At 41.1% G+C, this 18,069-nt stretch overlaps 1 protein-coding gene across 1 annotated transcript in view; it reads left to right on the top strand.

Annotated features, from left to right (window-relative positions):
• The window catches only part of LOC122810685, a 307,542-nt gene that overhangs the window by 58,979 nt on the left and 230,494 nt on the right, over window positions 1-18,069 (top strand). Inside the window, exons 4-5 of the mRNA XM_044082254.1 lie at window positions 16,938-17,220; window positions 17,320-17,474. Of these exons, the coding sequence (XP_043938189.1) occupies window positions 16,938-17,220; window positions 17,320-17,474 (438 nt within the window). The remainder of the gene's footprint in view (window positions 1-16,937; window positions 17,221-17,319; window positions 17,475-18,069) is intronic.

Below are 18,069 nucleotides of genomic sequence, written 5' to 3'. Positions count from 1 at the left end.
CGTCACTGTTTGTCCTGTTTGCATGTAGCTTGCCTGTAACACATTGCATATGACTTACCTCACATTTGCTCAAGACAGCATTCATATATGCCAGCGCTAACAAATCAGGAGCACTACACCCTCACATAGTCACCTTGAGTACCTTGTTCCCCATTGGCCCTATGTGTCATTACTTAGTATGGGTGTCACAATGCTGTGGTAGCATGTGCAAAGGTCACCTGTCGATGTACTCTCAGGACCAGTTGGTGAATCTGTGAGTCATGTGGCAATGTTACAGTTGCCTCATGTACACAGACAACCCTCTCCCCTTCCCATATACGTACAACACATGTGAGAGATGCAACCATATAGCCAAACTGGGGGCTAAGCTCTGTTAACACAGCACTGGCATTCCCTGTCAGGTGGAGTGGGATACTACTGTGAATACATTACCAGTCTCCCATAGACCTGCCACGACTGCAATCCAAACACAGAAACACACAGGTACATTATTGGACTCTCAGAATAGCATCCTGCCTGAGCAGCTGACACCTGCAAAGCAGACACACAAGCAAACATTAAGCCAGAGCAGAGCACATGCAAAACATAGCTCACAAAGCCTGTGTGCCAAACAGTCACAGGCCATACGGCTTGACAACACACCTGCTACAGTTGTATGAGGTACCTCTATCATCATGTACACTGAGGTCCTGCACCCAGGCTGAACAAGGTGATGGTCATGCTGAGCTGCCCGTCGGGCACTATGATCCACCACATAACACAAGCATACCGGTCACTCCAAGGCATGTAGAAGTATGACTCAGTCATTGTCTGTGCCAGTGTGTATGACCTCTGACGCACCTCCCTGGACTACATGTTAGGGGACATAGAGGGGCTCTCTGAGGTTGTGGCACAGGCTGGTATGACCCTGGCCTTGAGTAGCATCTCAACCTCACCAAGAATGCTGCCACAATATGTAGACAGGATCATCAGTTTCTGCAATTAACGTATCTTTCAGTGACATGCTAAGGGGATCCAATGCCTGTCAGTGTGGGATTACATGCTGGACAAGCCACATTGCTTTGCTTGGGACAGCTTGCACCTGTCACCCATGGGCCGTTGTATATTGGCAGAGGCTGTTGCTACACACATAGTGCCTTTGTATGCAAGACTGAAATTACATAGCCACCTACACAGGTATCACACGGGATAGGACACTAATAGCAATGCTACTCAACAGCAGCAGTGTAAACCTCAAGATGCATGCAGTGGAAATTGTCCTTAGCATGGGGTATAGCAATATCCGTGCAGTAACAGACTCCTGGTATAAGGCTCCCAGGTGCACAACATCAGTGCCAGGTCATTCCTGATACCATGCTTGTCATCCCCTACACATGCACCAAACCAGAACAGGGGGGATGTATCCAAAGGCAGCTCAGATACACACACCCCCAGGTTGGTGGCACTGCACAAAGCATCAGAGCCTTTCCATGTGCAACACACAGTGGTTTAGACTGCCTTCAGGTTCATAGCCTGGCACACACCACACTCCCATACCCAGGAAACCCACTTGGCCTTCCTGACAACACTGGGAATATGACGGTTGTACTGCGACTACCCAAACATACAGTGTGAGCATTATTCTAGCTGCAAGACCCTATCTGAAGGGTTCTCATCATTCATTCCCTGCATTGCTATGGAACAACTTGTTACCACTCCCACAAGTGGTGACAACATGCTGCACCTGTTCATCATCAACATGTGGACTATATGCTCCAGACCAATCATGTATCCCTCACTGGTGGGATGACACCATATACAACCCACACTGTATAGTCACATACCACATGCAGCCCCTGCACAGAACACCACAGTCATACAGTTGTCTGATGCATATTCCATGTATTCACATGAGGCAGGCTTCGGACATGGGAACTCTTGCATTTCACAGGTACATATGTGTAGGTGGCACACACATACATCATGTGTGCATTGACATTACTGATATAATGTATGTCGTGCAATATTGGGAACAACACCCCACACACATGGACAAACTGTGTGACAAAAATACACATGGCATTTGTAGGATACAAACCCCTACCTAACTATGTTAGATCACTTGTGAGGGTCGCAGTAGCAGAGTGTGCTATTTGCATTACTGGGAAGATTGCTTTCTCCTGCTGTACTTATAGGGTGCTGACATCATCAGTGTTTAGACAGTGGGATATGCAGCATGTGTTGTGTAGTAATAGTTGCCAAAAGGGACATTTCTCATACACATGGAATTGCACACACTACTCTCCCACACACACACACTGGGCACTTGCAGAATTCAAGCCCCTACCTAACTATGTTATGACACTTGCGAGAGACGGATTAGCAGAGCATGTTATTTGCATTACTGGGGGGATTTCTTTCTCCTGCTGTACTTATAGGGTGCTGACATCATCAGCGTTTAGACAGTGGAATATGCAGCATGTGTTGTGTAGTAATAGTTGCCAAAAGGGACATTTCTCATACACATGGAATTGCACACACTACTTCCCCACACACATTCACACACACACTGGGCATGTGCAGGATTAAAACCCCTACCAAACTATGTTATAACACTTGTGAGAGACACATTAGCAGAGCGCGCTATTTGCATTACTGGGGGGATTTTTTTCCCCTGCTGTACTTATAGGGTGCTAACATCATCAGTGTTTAGACAGTGGAATATGCAGCATGTGTTGTGTAGTAATAGTTGCCAAAAAGGACATTTCTCATACACATGGAATTGCACACACTACTCCCCCACACACTGGGCACTTGCAGGATTCAAACCCCTACCTAACTATGTTATGACACTTGTGAGAGACGCATTAGCGGAGTGCGCTATTTGCATTACTGGGGGGATTGCTTTCTCCTACTGTACTTATAGGGTGCTGACATCATCAGTGTTTAGACAGTGGAATATGCAGCATGTGTTGTGTAGTAATAGTTGCCAAAAGGGACATTTCTCATACACATGGAATTGCACACACTACTCCCCCACACACTGAGCACTTGCAGGATTCAAACCCCCACCTATCTATGTTATGAAACTTGTTAGAGACGCAGTAGCAGAGCACGCTATTCACATTACGGGGGATAATTTTTGCTCCTGACATATGTATAGTGTGCTGACATCATTATGGATGAAGAGGTATGTACATCTGTGACTATACATCAGTAAAGGGGAGAGCATATCTATGCATTAACTTTGCACAGGCACAGTGGCCTACTGTACTGTGGTGGCAGACACCAAATACACTGTGGATAGCCTTCTCTATTCCCTAGGGACAACAGTCAATTATTGCACTCTATGGCCATATGTTTACCTGTCAGATGCAAGTATCAGTTGCTCATATACTGTTTGTGGGTCTTTATTGCCATAGCCTTCCCTATCTCTATAAACAACGTGTGTACTGTGGAAGATGCTTGCATATGAGTGGGATCCAGTACTTTACTTATGTCTCTGTTGTAACTTCACTGTGTGCACTGGGCAGATGTCTATATTGTGGGAGGTTCCTGTGTTAACACATAGAAATGCCAGATATGTGTGTGCAACTGCTGAACTGTGACATGGCCTAAGTGTGTGAGCATGCCCAGTTCGCAGTTTGTATGGCTTCTTGACTGCCACGTCTCATTTATCTAAGTGTGCGAGCATGCCCAGTGTGACCTTTCCTTATGTTGGGATCTGTGGACCACCACATTTCTGTTTGTGTGTGGACGCTATCTATATATCACATGTACAGTTGAGTGTTGGACATCAGGTTGTGTTCTTACTGCCCAACTGCTTTGTGTCTGAACCTAACAGGCATTATGCTGTGCCTGCAGGGTCACCATGGGATAGTTTGCATACAGATGTCATCATCCTTTCCTGCTGACCAAACAGTTGTATTGTCGTATAGTGTACTGGTGCAGAATTTTCACTGTGGTGGACAGTATAATCGGTTTCAGTCCTATCACTGCTTGTAATATTTATAGTGAGCACACCAGACTGGTTGAGGGCCAGTTGTGCAGATATGACCATGTTGCATTTTGTTCAGATATGGACAGCATAGTACATGATTGTCCGACATTGTTAATGTATTCCACAACTTGTGTGGACAGTGACAAACAATGGCCATGTGCCCTAGTCCATTTGCAATGCTAGTCAGAGAGTGTTTGTCCTTCAACACACATTTACTGGTGTTTGCCATGACATATGGCACGGTTAGTGTGCTGTGCCTCTGTCTACCCGTGACATACAGGTGATATCCAGGGTACACCTACCATCTCCCATCCAGTCATCATGATTCCTCTGGATGACAGTCACTGAGGGACTCCCTGGATATCCTGTAGTGGGAGTTTAGTCGTGGGTGGAGTGAGCTTCTGGGTTATGGACCAATCGGTACAGCATGTCCTGTTTGTCTGTGCTGGGGTTCAGGCCTGTCAGCTGCATAGGTCACCAGCATTCAGTGTTTGCATGGTGCCAAATGTCCATTGATACCAGGTTGGTCATGGCTCTATACATCAGGCACAGTTCACCTCCAGCCAGGCAGTATGGCACTGTGTGGAGCTGCAGTTTCTTTACTCAGGTGACACATGGCATCTGTTACAGCTCTGCAATCCTCCTGATGGGGTATTTGTGTGGTCTTTCCAGTTGCTGCAGGTGTCTGCTATGGTACATCCCTGAAGGGCTATTGTACACAATTGTGAGGGTGCTGATGGATGACTGGAGAGGCACATTGACCTACCCTAACCGAGCTGTGCTTACCTTCATGATTAGGTGGGTATATGGTATGTTTCTGTTACCACTACAGACACATGGTTGTCACATGCAGGATATCTATCACCTTGTGTCCCCAGGTCTCTTATTGCTCCTGATGTACTTACTGGGTTAACACCTATGTGGTAATTTCTGGCCATGTACTGTGTTTCCACAAGGGTTGACTATACACTATTCTGCATTTAGCTTGTTGACATGGCTGTGGCACCACTTGTGTGTTTCTATGTGTGCCTTTTGTAGGTTGCTTGTGTCAGCTGGAGGGTCCGATATCGTGGCCAGTTTGTAGTCCTCTGCAAACCTGTTCAGACAGAGTCCGTCCATGTTGGCCTGTACCTATGTGACATATATAGCATACAAGAGAGGTCCCAGGACCATGCCTTGTGGGATGCCAGTTGTACCTGGTTTGCAGTCTGCCATGGCTACAGCATGTCTGCCAGGTCAGTTCTCTCCTTGAGCTGGTTTGCAACCCATCTACTTGCATAGGGGTTTATAGTTAGGCTGGTGAGCTTATCTGTACCGTCAACTAGGGTATTGAATGGAAGGGTTTAGCAAGGTTCAGATCGGCTGTGTGATCAACATTCCCTACATCAATGGGCTTGGTGCACATTTCACATGAGTCAGACATGTGTAAGGGGCAGGATCTGCCCTATGACAGCCACACTGGGTAGGGTCCAATGTCTGTAGGTACCCAATCTTGTTATTCATGGGATCCATGATCATCCTCTCCATTACTTTGCCAACCTAGATAGTCGAGGTTGAGGGGTGATAGTTTGCAGTATCCATTCAGGCATCCCCTTTGTGGTGTGGGACCACTGTTGCTGTACACTGCTCTTTGGGTACATATCCTGTGGTAGGACTGATAGTGCGCAGTAATGCTATTTGCTGTTCCATTCTTCTTACAGTACTTGTTGGACACAACCCAGGACACCATCTGGTACCACTGATGCTGTGTGCTGTGCTTTGTGGATGCTGGCTGTTACCTCAGCATCTGCAATGTCAGGGGGCCAGCACTCTCCTGGGATAGATATTTGGCAGTTAGGTGCTGGTGGGGAGGTTGGAAGGAATCTGTTTGGTAGGCTGTTGGCAATGTGTATAGGTTTGGTGTATTGTTTGTGATATTAGAGTGCTGTAGAGCATATCTGTGGATTATCACCATGGTTCCTACCATCAGGTAGGACAGCTGTGTGATAATCCTTTGTGTCCTGCACAATTTGTATCATCATAGGTTCATAGGTTCATACTAGGCTATCTGCCCTGGCCTTGTTTGAGCACGGACAGACTGTGTGTGGGTCTTGACACCCCTTGCAATGTGCATATTATGCCAACGTAGGGTTTAGTTTCCTAGATGTGACACAAGGATGGCCCCCAGTGTACACCTACTATCTCCCATGCACTTCACCGGATTTCTCTTGTTGAGTTTGTGTGTGGAGCTCAGCCTATCATGGACTGAGATTCTGTTCCAGAGTGTCAGGAGCCTCTGGGTTATGGATCTGTCCCTCCAGCACATCCTATTAATCTATGTGTGGAGGTTCAGATATCTCACTGTGGTGTGACTGCTGGATTTGGGGTTTCTGCAGTGGAGCATGTCCATTCATTCTGGATTGGACATGGCCTTGTACATCATGCATACATCACCTCTGACTGTGCAGTATGCTTCTGAATTGGGATGTGGTTTCTTCAGCCAGGCTGCAGATGTCCAGTGTTTGGACCATTTATCCTGTTGATGGGGTACATTTGGGGTCTTTCTGACTACTGCATGTGTAAGGTAAGGTACATCTGAACTGGGGCATTGTTGTCACGTATGGGCCTGATAAGGGAAGAGTATGGGGGCACAGTGACCTCTGTAGCTCTACATGTGCATCCTTTCATAATAAGGTGGGCAGTATAGCAGGTGTTCCTTGCCACCTTGGCAATGTGAGTGTCACATGACAGGTTACCGTCCACTTGTGTCCCTAGGTCCATGCTTACTTCTTCCATACATAATGGATTGCCACCTATGTCATACTTTGTGTGTGCCTTGTTTGGTATTTGTGGAGACATTCATACTCTGAAGTGTCTTCAGGAAGGCTGGCTGGGGTACCTGGGTTTGTGTGTGTGGTCTGTAGCAGGCTTCAAACAGGTACACAGTTTGAGACAGTGTTACTTGCCCGTGGATAGTCCATGCTGCTTCTTGCTGTGGTACCTACCTGGGGGTGTGGTTATTCTTGATAATTACTGGTAGCCACACACCTATTGTCATGTCTTCCATGTTTTGGAGCTGTAGAGCATGGTATGAGGCATAACCTGGTAGTATTAGGGAGCTCTTCTGGGCCTTGCCCAGGTTTCTGTTACAGAATACATATTACCATTCTCCATGCTGTGGTGGGTTTGGTCTGCATGCACCTTGGAGGTTAGACTTCTGCCATTGGGTAGCATTACATCCAGGTTATTATCCCTTCTGCTACCTATGGTGGTGGGTTTGTGTTTCCAGACTTACCTATTCCAGGCACAGTGGGGGTGACAACAGTCTTTGCCAGTATCTACACAGCCAGGTGTGCTGGGTGCGTGCCATCCCTAGCAGGTGGGGCATCATGTCTTGCTCGGCATGTCAGCCCAGGCTGTCAGCCATGTGTTCCCCCTTGCTAACAGCAATACCTCAGCCAATTATTGTACTTGATCTTGTTGTCTTCATAGTGTGGCATCATGCTTGGTGAGGGTGAGATGTTAGGTTGGGTCTTCATGTTTGCATATACTAGATGGTGTTACATTGTTTAACACATGGCAATCATGTCTCAGGTGGTGCTGCAGGGCTGCCTCTGTCGGATACACATACTACACTTCCTGTACATGTTTGAGAGCAGGTTGTGTCATGTTAGGCATCCCTGTTACTATATGAGTGAGTCAGAGAGGGGTATCATTCCCAGGGTTCCTACTGAGCCAGTGTATGTGCTATGCATTGCCTCTTTGCCAAGGCCAGGGCATACTGGGCATGCCTCCTTCTGCCTACTGGTGCAGGCTCGGGTTGTTCCTCCTCTGAGTCACGCTCTGCCTGTGATGGCCTTGGCAATGGTGGGGGGCTGTTTGTCCCGGCCCTATGCTGGTCCTGCTGCAGCTGTTTTCACAGGATCATATTATGTAGCATAGCACATACCATGACAATTTGGGTACATGTAGTTGGTGAGTACTGCAAGGCTCCACCAGATGTGTCCAGGCACTGGAACCGTGACTTGAGTAGCCCAAACACATGCTCTATTACATTACGTGTTTGTGCGTGTGCCTCATTATGGCATTCCTGTTCAGGTGTGTGTGCATTTCTGATGGGTGTCATCAGCCACGGCTCCAGTGCATAGCCTGCATCCCCCACTAGGTGACCATGTGGGATGTCCCCATTGGCAAATGTCTGGTACAGCTGCGTCAAATGCCAGATATGGGAATCATGGTAGCTCCCAAGGCAGCCAGCACACACATTCATTATTATGCCCTGGGCATCACACATGACCTGGCAGTTGATGGAGGGGAAGCCCTTGTGGTTAATGTAGGCCCTACCCCACTCACCGGCTGGTGCTTTGATGCATATGTGCGTGCAGTCTATTGCACCCACTACCTCAGGGTATTCAGCTATTTGCTGGAAGAGACGCATATTGCTGGCCAATACCTCACGGGCATTGGGGAAATATAAATGCTCACCGACATGTGCTGACATGGCATCCAGGAACTGGTGAAATACCCTGGAGGCTGATGCCTGTGATATGACCATCATATCACCAGTTGGTCTCTGGAAGGTACCTGTTGCTAGTATTCTTAGGCCAACACATACCTTGGTTTCCACTGGGATGGGTTCCCCTCTGTTGGTTCTGTGTGTGAGGAGTGGCCTGCACAGCTCAACAATTTGCTGCAGGAGGTCTCTGTCCTCTCTATAGCGCTCCACTATCTCCAACTCATGTAACCCCTGGTAGGTGACCCTGTGCCTGTACACTCTTCTCCATCTCCTCACTGTGGGTTGTCTGGCAGCATTTCCATTGTCACCACCCTCAGCAAGTCTCCTATGTTTCCTTATGATAGCTATAGCAGCCCCTAGCATGTTTGGTCTGAGTGCAGCTTTTTCAGTTTTCTCTTGTACTAGCTTACTCCTGTCTTGCAGTGTCTCTTGAGAGAAACATACTGCAATGCTGTTTGCAGTGTTTTAAGTGCTGGGCTGGGCTTGTATTCTGCCTGTGTAATTGCCTGCTTCTAATTGTTTTCACCTGCTACTTCTACAAGTATTCCCTGGTAGTTTCCTACTATTTCTTCTGCTTCCTTTTTCCTCTCTGTTTCCTCAGGGGGGAGCAGCGCACATACCAGCGAAATCACGCTCACAGTGGCTACCACACTCGCACACATGCTTACATGGACTAGAATCTGCTTATTTGGGTTAAAACGCACGCACACCAGTGCAAACAGGTTTACAGATCTTTAAACAGGCTCCTACATGCTTACTCTGCCTTACACACACGCACCCTGTCTTACTCGCAGTTCCCAGTGCGTACACGCGTGCATGCACGCACAGCAAGAAACTTTGGTGTTGGCCACAGTGTATACCTTCCATTTCTTGACTTTCCCATGCTTATCTGTTGACACTCCTCTTTTTATGCTGTGTGATTGACATCTTTCACATACCACTTTGCTCCAATGAGCTTGATTTCTTCCTGACATTCCCCCATGTGATGTCACCTATCTCCTACTCTGTTACTCCCCCTTATCTAACTCTTACACTACACGGAATGTGCTCATTTGCTATGTGACAGTGTGATTCACTATTCTACCAATCATTTACATAGGATTGCCTACTAATGCTTAGTTACATGTCTTACACTCAGCTTCCCCCCTTAGCAACCACTAGACGGTGGCCATGTTGTTTTTGGTCTGCTAGTCCCTTCATTGCAAATCCATGCATTACATAAAACCCACATTTGTGGGTTTCAAACCTTTATTTTTCTGTTTTATATAGCACAGCCCATTTGCACGGCTGCACTGCGTTTAAACATCGCCGATCTCCGAAAAAAAAAATATATATATTTTATTTCATGTTTGCATCGCGTTAACAAGCCAATGGCTACATATTTGGCCATTGCCATGCTGACTGCAACATTTGCACACTTTATTTGGAGCTGTCATGGCTCCGTTGTGTTATTTGCAGTAACGTACTCAGTTGTCAACTGAGTACATTTCTGCACCTAACACGACTCTTACATGGGCTGGTTTCAGCTTCGTGGATCACTAATCTACCTCATTTGCATGCCTTTTGGCTGCAAGTGGGGTGATTAGCATATCCACGCCCTGCCCGTGTAAGAGTCATTTTAGCTGTCTCTTGCACGGGATTTTGGGCTGTTCCTGGATCGCAATGGCTGCATGGAGTCTTACACGACTCTTAGACTCCATGCAAGCCATTGTGAATCCTGTCCACATACTACTTATTAGTTAAATAACAATCTTCTATCCTTTAAAAAACATTTAATATTAATGGTTTCATTTAAACCAGGAGGTAGGTCTTCCCCTACTTTCAATTGCCATAATATTTCCTTTTGTTCTACCCTGGTTTTAAAATGGCATCCCCTTTTATCTGGTTCAACTTTTTCAACTGTAGTAAATAGAATTTTTTTATAAGAGGAACAATGCTTAGTGTGCCTGTATAATGCATTATTTTCATTTTTTGTCTTTATAGCATATAAGTGTTCCTTGGCTCTTTTCTCTAAACTTCTAGAAGTCACCCCAATATAATATGCCTTACACCCTGAACAGACACTAACATAAATTGCCCCCTGAGTTTTACATAAGAATACTTGTGGAATAACAATAGTCCTATTAAATGCTCTAAACTCAGACAAGGCCCTTCTAAAATATATCTACAGATGGCACAATCACAACACTTATACATTCCCCTTTCTTTATTAGTCTTATTGAATTCCTGATTATTTTTCTTTTTCTCTCTCCTATCTGTATATAAAGCTTTCTTTAAATTCCATTCATTTTTATAAACACGTTTGGTACTTGGCCCTATGCTTTGAATTGTTTAAGTTTCCTGCTAAGATTTTCCAGTTATGCTCTATAACTGTTCTTATTGCTTCTGAATCTAATGTCATGTCTAAACAGCAAAAGATTGTAGACTTATTCTCTTCAGAAGCTTTACTACTTATCTGTCACGACTGCAATAAAATTGGAGTAAATTCACTATTCCTTTTTCCATAATCACTTGTGCTAAAGTCTCCAGCTTTTCTTGATTATATCCTGCCTCTACCAACATAGTGGTAATTAACTTAACTTTATTTTCAAACTGAATATTATCTGTAGTTAATCTGGAGGCTCTTATATATTGTCCTCTGGGTATATTATATTTCATAAAATGCGGGTGATTACTAATAAAAATGCAAATAATTATTACTAAATGCTGCTATCTATTTTCTCTTTATCAGAATTCCATTCCAAATTAATATCTAGGAAGTTAACTTTACTCCCTGTTTGACCTAATATAAACTGCAAAAATTCAGAATTGGTGTTAAGTTCTTTAATGAACGTATCTACTTGGGATCCATCATTTTCAAGAATAAGAAATAAATCATCTACAAACCGACAGTAATATACCATATGAAATTTACTTTTGATAGGTTCCAAAATAGTCCGTTCCCAGCAGCCTAAGACGAAATTGGAAAAGGCTGGAGCAGCCACTGACCACATGGCTACTCCTCTGACTTGTTTGTAAATTTTGTCGAAAACATGAAATAGTTATTTCCAATCAGGGTATCTAAAAGTTCACAGTAAAAATTGATTTCTCTATTAGAATACTCTGTACATGTCTTTAAAAACATCCTGGCATTTTCAATACCTATATCTTGTGGTATACTAGGGAAAACTCAACAGATATCTACAGTAATAAAAATATTTTTATCCTTTTTTAAAATATATTCGTCAAGAAACATTCTAAGTTTATCTAAAAATCCCAAGAATATCTTAAATAAGAATCTAATCTTTGTACTATGGGATTCAACACTGCATCCAAATATAAGGAAATTCCCTCCATTACATATCCTGGGACAGACACTGTTGGTCGAAAAGGTGGATTTTTACCATCCTTATGGATTTTGGGAATCCCAAAAATATAACCTAAACGTGGTTTTTCAACATACATAAAATTATATATTTCATAACTAATATTCCCATCCATAAGCCATTCATGTAAAAGAGAGGAAACAGTTTTAAAACAATTATGAACTTCAGTACTAGTCACTATTTTGTATTCAGCAGGGTTATTAAGCATTTTTACAAAGCTGTAATATAATGTGTAGTTTCCATTAAAACAAGCCCCCCACCTTTATCACCTTTCATAAATCTGACATCAGTCATCATTCTCAATTCTTTCAGTGCATCAATAGCAGTTAAATTAAAGTATTTTTAAATGGTTTAGTTTCTAAAACATTCTTGCACTGTTTTATGCGCATTTGTTCAAAAACATTTAATGTACTATTCAAGGCAGGATTATACGTGGAAGGCTTAAAAAACTTATTATTAGCAAAACTCACATCCTTTAATATAAATGCTAGATTTTACGCGTATATTCTATTATATTTAATAATGTCCTGCTGATGTCAGCTCTTGGCGAAGGTACAAAACTGAACCCTTTTCTTAAAACATTTAACTGGGCTTCAGTTAATTTTTTACTGGTTAAGTTGAAAATGTTTATGCAGTACCTTCATTCAGGGCGTTCTCCTGTCTCTTCCTCCATCTGGTAGTCATTCCTCTATTGACCTTGTAGGAATGGTTCCTTCTTCCATTCCTCCATTGCTCTAATGGTCTGTAAGAGTTTTTTGGTCTGGCACCTAAAGGGATACCATTCTAAGCATAGGACCAAATTTGTTTATAAAAATGAATGGAATTTAAAGAAACCTTTATATACAGATAAGAGAGAGAACAAGAAAAAGAATCCAGAATTCAATAAGATTAATAAAGAAAGGGGAATGTATACATGTGGTAATTGGGCCAGTTGTAGAAACATTTTAGAAGGGCCTTATCTGAGTTTAGAGTACTAGGGCTTTTGCTATTCCACACGTATTCTCATGTAAAACTCTGGGTAATTTATGTTAGGGTCTGTTCAGGGTGTAAGGCATATTATATTGGGGTGACTACTAGAAGTTTAGAGAAAAGAATAAAGGAACACCTATATGCTATAAAGACAAAAAAATGAAAATAATGCACTATATAGGCACACTAAGCATTGTTCCTCTTATAAAAAAATTCTATTTACTATAGTTGAAAAAGATGAACCATATAAAAGGGGAGGTGATTTTAAAACCAGGGTAGAACAAAAAGAAACATTATGGCAATTGAAAGTTGGGCAGACCTACCCCCTGGTTTAAATTAAACCAATAATATTAAGTGTTTTTTTAAGGCTAGAAGACTGTTAGTTAAATAATAAGTAGTATGTGTTTTAAGGCTTTTTAATACTTGTATAATTTTTGTCTTTGGATTCCTTAATTAGTAACTGGTTGATTGAATTATTGTTTGTAACTAGGAATAAAAAGAGTGTTAGAGTGAAGGTATTTGTTTCTGATGAAGTCCTTTCTGGATGAAAGCGGAGAATAAAGCTTTTTGGCGCCAATTTTTGGAGTCCTGTTAAGGTGCTATTCATGGATGTTTGCTGGATATTTTTGTGTGTTGCCCCTCTAAGGCTGAAAAACAATTGTGCCTTACTACAAGGATCATATATATATATATATATATATATATATATATATATATATATATATATATATATATATATAGATGTACTTTTCTTTGTCGAAATTTCATTATTTTGAAAAAGAAAAGTAGAGGAACATTTACATGAAAGTGCATTTAAACGAAAGTGCACTTTCATGAATATCAGTTCAACAAACCGATAAAAAACACAAAAAACAGTGTTTTGCACCCACACCCCTGCTACTTAAATATATTAACTCCGAGAGCGCACTACAGTGGGGAAACAGGTAAATTCTCTTTTCCCCACTGTAGTGTGCTTCAGCTCCACAGTGTTTCTTAGCGGTTTGTTGAACCGATACTCACTAAAGTGCATTTTCGTTTAAGTGCACTTTCGCGTAAGTGGTTCTCTAATTTTCTTTTTCGAAATAATTAAATTTTGACAAGAAGAGTATATGTGTATGTATATGTATATGTGGCTCCCTATCTAAACATCGAACATTTATAACAGTGAATATTAAAACATCAAACTGAGATAATCGAAAACTCAGAACATCGAACAAGAAAGACCTGTTTTAGGTGGCATCACAGTACAGTGTGAATTGGGGCTTTCTTTCTTTCTCTACTCTAGTGCAATCTCAGATATTGTATATATAGTTGGCAGGGATGCAGGCTTTGTCTTTACTGTGTAGGTTTCTATATCTTGGGTTTTAGATGTTCTCAGTTCAATGCTTCAACACTTCCTGTTGTGAACATTTTATATTTATGTAGTGATACAAGTATATATATATATATATATATATATATATATATATATATATATATATATATATATATACACCTTTTTAATCTGTAAAAATATTGATATGTATATATCATGTGTTTGCATTTCTGCTTTATCTCTCTAACATTCTTGTATAACTGATTTTGGCCATATTTTGACTCAAATGTTTGATTCTCTGTGAACTGTTTAAGTTTACACACCCCTGCTAAAATGCCAGGTTTTTGTGATATAAAAAATGAGACCACAATAAATCATTTCAAAACTTTTCCCACTTTTAATGTGACCTATAACCTGCACAACTCAATTGAAAAACAAACAAATTTGTTAGGGGAAAAATATACAAAATAAAAAATGTACAATATGCTGGTTGCATAAGTGTGCCCACCCTTAAACTAATACTTGGTTGTATGTGCACACCCTTAAACTAATACTTTGTTGAAGCAGCTTTTGATTTAATTACAACATTCAGTCTTCTTGGGCACACCTGCCATCAATTAAAGAGACTCTGATTAACCCCAAATAAAGTTCAGCTGTCCTAATAGGATTTTCCTGACATTTACATGATAGCAAACCAAAAAAATGGAAATTCAACAAGAAACACCAAAAATGAGCTGCAAAATATCCACCGTACACCAGGGTATGAATTTCAACCAGTGCATTTATTCTGGTACCTCAGCCTTCACCTTCTTAGGAATAGCTTAGCATAAAAAATATACCCAATATATATATGGTTTTAAACACTGACAATTACATAATTATTCAATTATTACAATTGATTAAGAACTCATCATTCCCATTTTAAAGGCAAAAAATACCTAGTTACAAAAATAGAATATGCTCAAAAAAATAAACACAATATTTATAAATATTATGATAAAACTTCATAATTTCATTTCAAACATTTAAAGTATTGAATGCATATTATGTTATAATGTTATACTACTATCAATATTCATGCCTCTAGGGGAAAGTGTTCTAAAATTCAGAATAATTCTGCATTCTAATCTATCTAATGCATCTTTGAAACTAATCCCGACATTAACTCAGTTGCCTGCTACAGCAAAAGCCATGGTTTTCAGATAGCCTACAAAGCATCAAAGGGATCTCATTGCTGAAGGGTATCAGTCAGGAGGAGGGTACAAAAAAATTCCACAGCATTGGCTACACCATGGAACACAGGGAAGACAGTCATCAAGAAGTGGAGAAAATATGGGACAACAGTGATGTTGCAAAGAACTGGACATCCCTCCAAAATTGTTGAAAAGACAAGATGAAAACTGGTCAGGGAGGCTGCCAAGAGGCCTACAGTAACACTGAAGGAGCTGCAGGAATTTCTGGCAAGTACTGGTTGTGTACTACATGTGACAACAATCTCCCGTATTCTCCATATGTCTGGACTATGGGGTAGGGTTGCAAGATGGAAGCCTTTTCTTACACAGAAAAACATCCAGGCCCAGCAGAAATTTCCAAAACAATACATCAAGTCTCCCAAAAGCATGTGGGAACATGTGTTATGGTCTGATGAGACTAAAGGTTGAACTTTTTAGCCACAATTCCAAAAGGTATGTTTGGCACAAAAACAACACTGAGCATCACCAAAAGAACACCATCCCCTTGGTGGAGCATGGTGGTGGCAGTATCATGATTTGGGGTTGCTTTTCTTCAGCTGGAACTGGGGCTTTCATCCAGGTGGAGGGAATTATAAACAGTTCCAAATACCAGTCACGTTTGGCCCAAAACCTTCAGGCATCTGCTAGAATTCTGAAGATGAAGAGGAATTTCACCTTTCAACATGACAATGACCCCAAGTATACATCTAAATCAAGAAAAGAATGGCTTCACCAGAAGAAAATTAAAGTTTTGGAATGGCCCAGCCAGAACCCAGACCTAAATCCAATAGGAAATCTATAGGGTGACCTGAAGAGGGCTGTGCACAAGAGATGCCCTTATAATCTGACAGATTTGGAGTGCTTTTGTAAGGAAGAGTGGGCAAATATTGCCAAGTCAAGATGTGCCATGCTGATAGACTCCTACCCAAGAAGAGTGAATGCTGTAATTAAATCAAAAAGTTTTTCAACAAAGTATTAGTTTAAGGGTGTGCACATACAACAAAGTATTAGTTTAAGGGTGTGCACACTTATGCAGTCAGCATATTGTACATTTTTTATTTTTTATATTTTGTTCCCCTAACAGATTTGTTTGTTTTCAATTGAAGTATACAGGTTATAGGTCACATTAAAGGTGGGAAAAGTTTTGAAATGATTTATTGTGGTCTCCTTTTCTTATATCACAAAAACCTGGCATTTTAACAGTGGTGTTTAAACTTTGCATAGCCACTGTGTATGTGTATATATATATATATATATATATATATATATATATATATATATATATATGTATATGTATATGTATATATATATATATATATATACACACACACACACACACACACACACACACACACACACACACACATTCACAAATATCAGTTTTGATAGTTGCTTGCATTGTTATGAAAATTATACATCACACATGCCACATTGGCTGAATCAGTTTCTTTGTTGAAAATTAATTATGGAATTACTTTTGTAGTTCTAAATAATATATCTATTAATAACATATAATACAAATGTATTTGAATATTATGCTTCTTTTTAACATTTCTTTTCTACCTTGTGGTGTGAAATCCAGTGGAAAATCTTGCCTTAAATGGAATTGCTTTACAGTCTAGTACCTGGCCTGGAGGGTCACCACAGAGAGCCATTGATGGAAACATTGACAGCAATTTCTTTCATGGAAGCTGTTCAAGCACAGATTATGACTTTGGGCCTTGGTGGATGGTTGATTTACAGAGCACGTTTGAAATACATTCTGTAGAAATAACTAACAGACGTGAATGTTGCAGAGAACGAATAAGAGGTGCTGAAGTACATGTAGGAGACCTACATCAGAAAAATGGGACTGAAAATCCAAGGTATTAATAATTATAGACTGGCTATTACAGCTACAACATGACAACATATAGCATATATTACCACTCTTACACAACTATTACTTTTATTCACAAACCTAGATGTTTCAATAATTCCTTCATGGATTTTGGAGACGTATGGCTTTTCAACTGCAGTGGGCTGATGGGTAGATATGTAACAGTTAGCATCCCAGGCACTTTTCAAATCCTAACTCTTTGTGAAGTTAAGGTTTATGGTATTCCAGTAGTGCTTGGAGGTAAGCGTCTTCCTTTTTAATAATGATTTTACAGTTTATTTCTTTATTGATTTATACTGTCTTTCTCTGAAAGGTTTTAGCATTTATTATAGCTTTATTCAGTTTTTTTTCATTATAATTCCAGATGTAAAAAATTGGAAAAAGATTTACAAAAGAGACAAGTGAGTGTTAGGGGCCTTATTTGGGTAGATCATCAAACAAATTCTAAAAAAAATGTATGTTACAACCAGAATTACAGGAGAAGATATCAAGCAACAAGCAACATAGATTTACAGTCTTGAAGAGTTCAGGTACAGCTGCCCTGCTGGGCATAATATAAATCACATTTCATTCACCCAATTGGCAGTATACCATGTGACAAAAAGGAAGGAAAAATATGCTACTGTATTAATAAAACACTATAAATAAAATTTTAAGCTTACACATTACTCATGTCATCTAGAGGTCATTGTTCTAGGTGGTTCCAACATTGTTTGGAAAATTTCCACTGAAGCCTGCAGTCATCTAGCAGTACAGTTGTATGAATTTAGTTGATCACCAACACATCTCACATAGACTAGGCATCTAGAAGGAAAGAATGCTTCCTGGATTTTAA

This window comes from Protopterus annectens, chromosome 9.part0 (assembly GCF_019279795.1).
Source record: "Protopterus annectens isolate FY-2018-M chromosome 9.part0, PAN1.0, whole genome shotgun sequence".
Classification (NCBI taxonomy): Eukaryota; Metazoa; Chordata; order Ceratodontiformes; family Protopteridae; genus Protopterus; species Protopterus annectens.
Note: the sequence above shows the minus strand (reverse complement) of the source record. Positions and strands in the feature narration are given on the sequence as shown.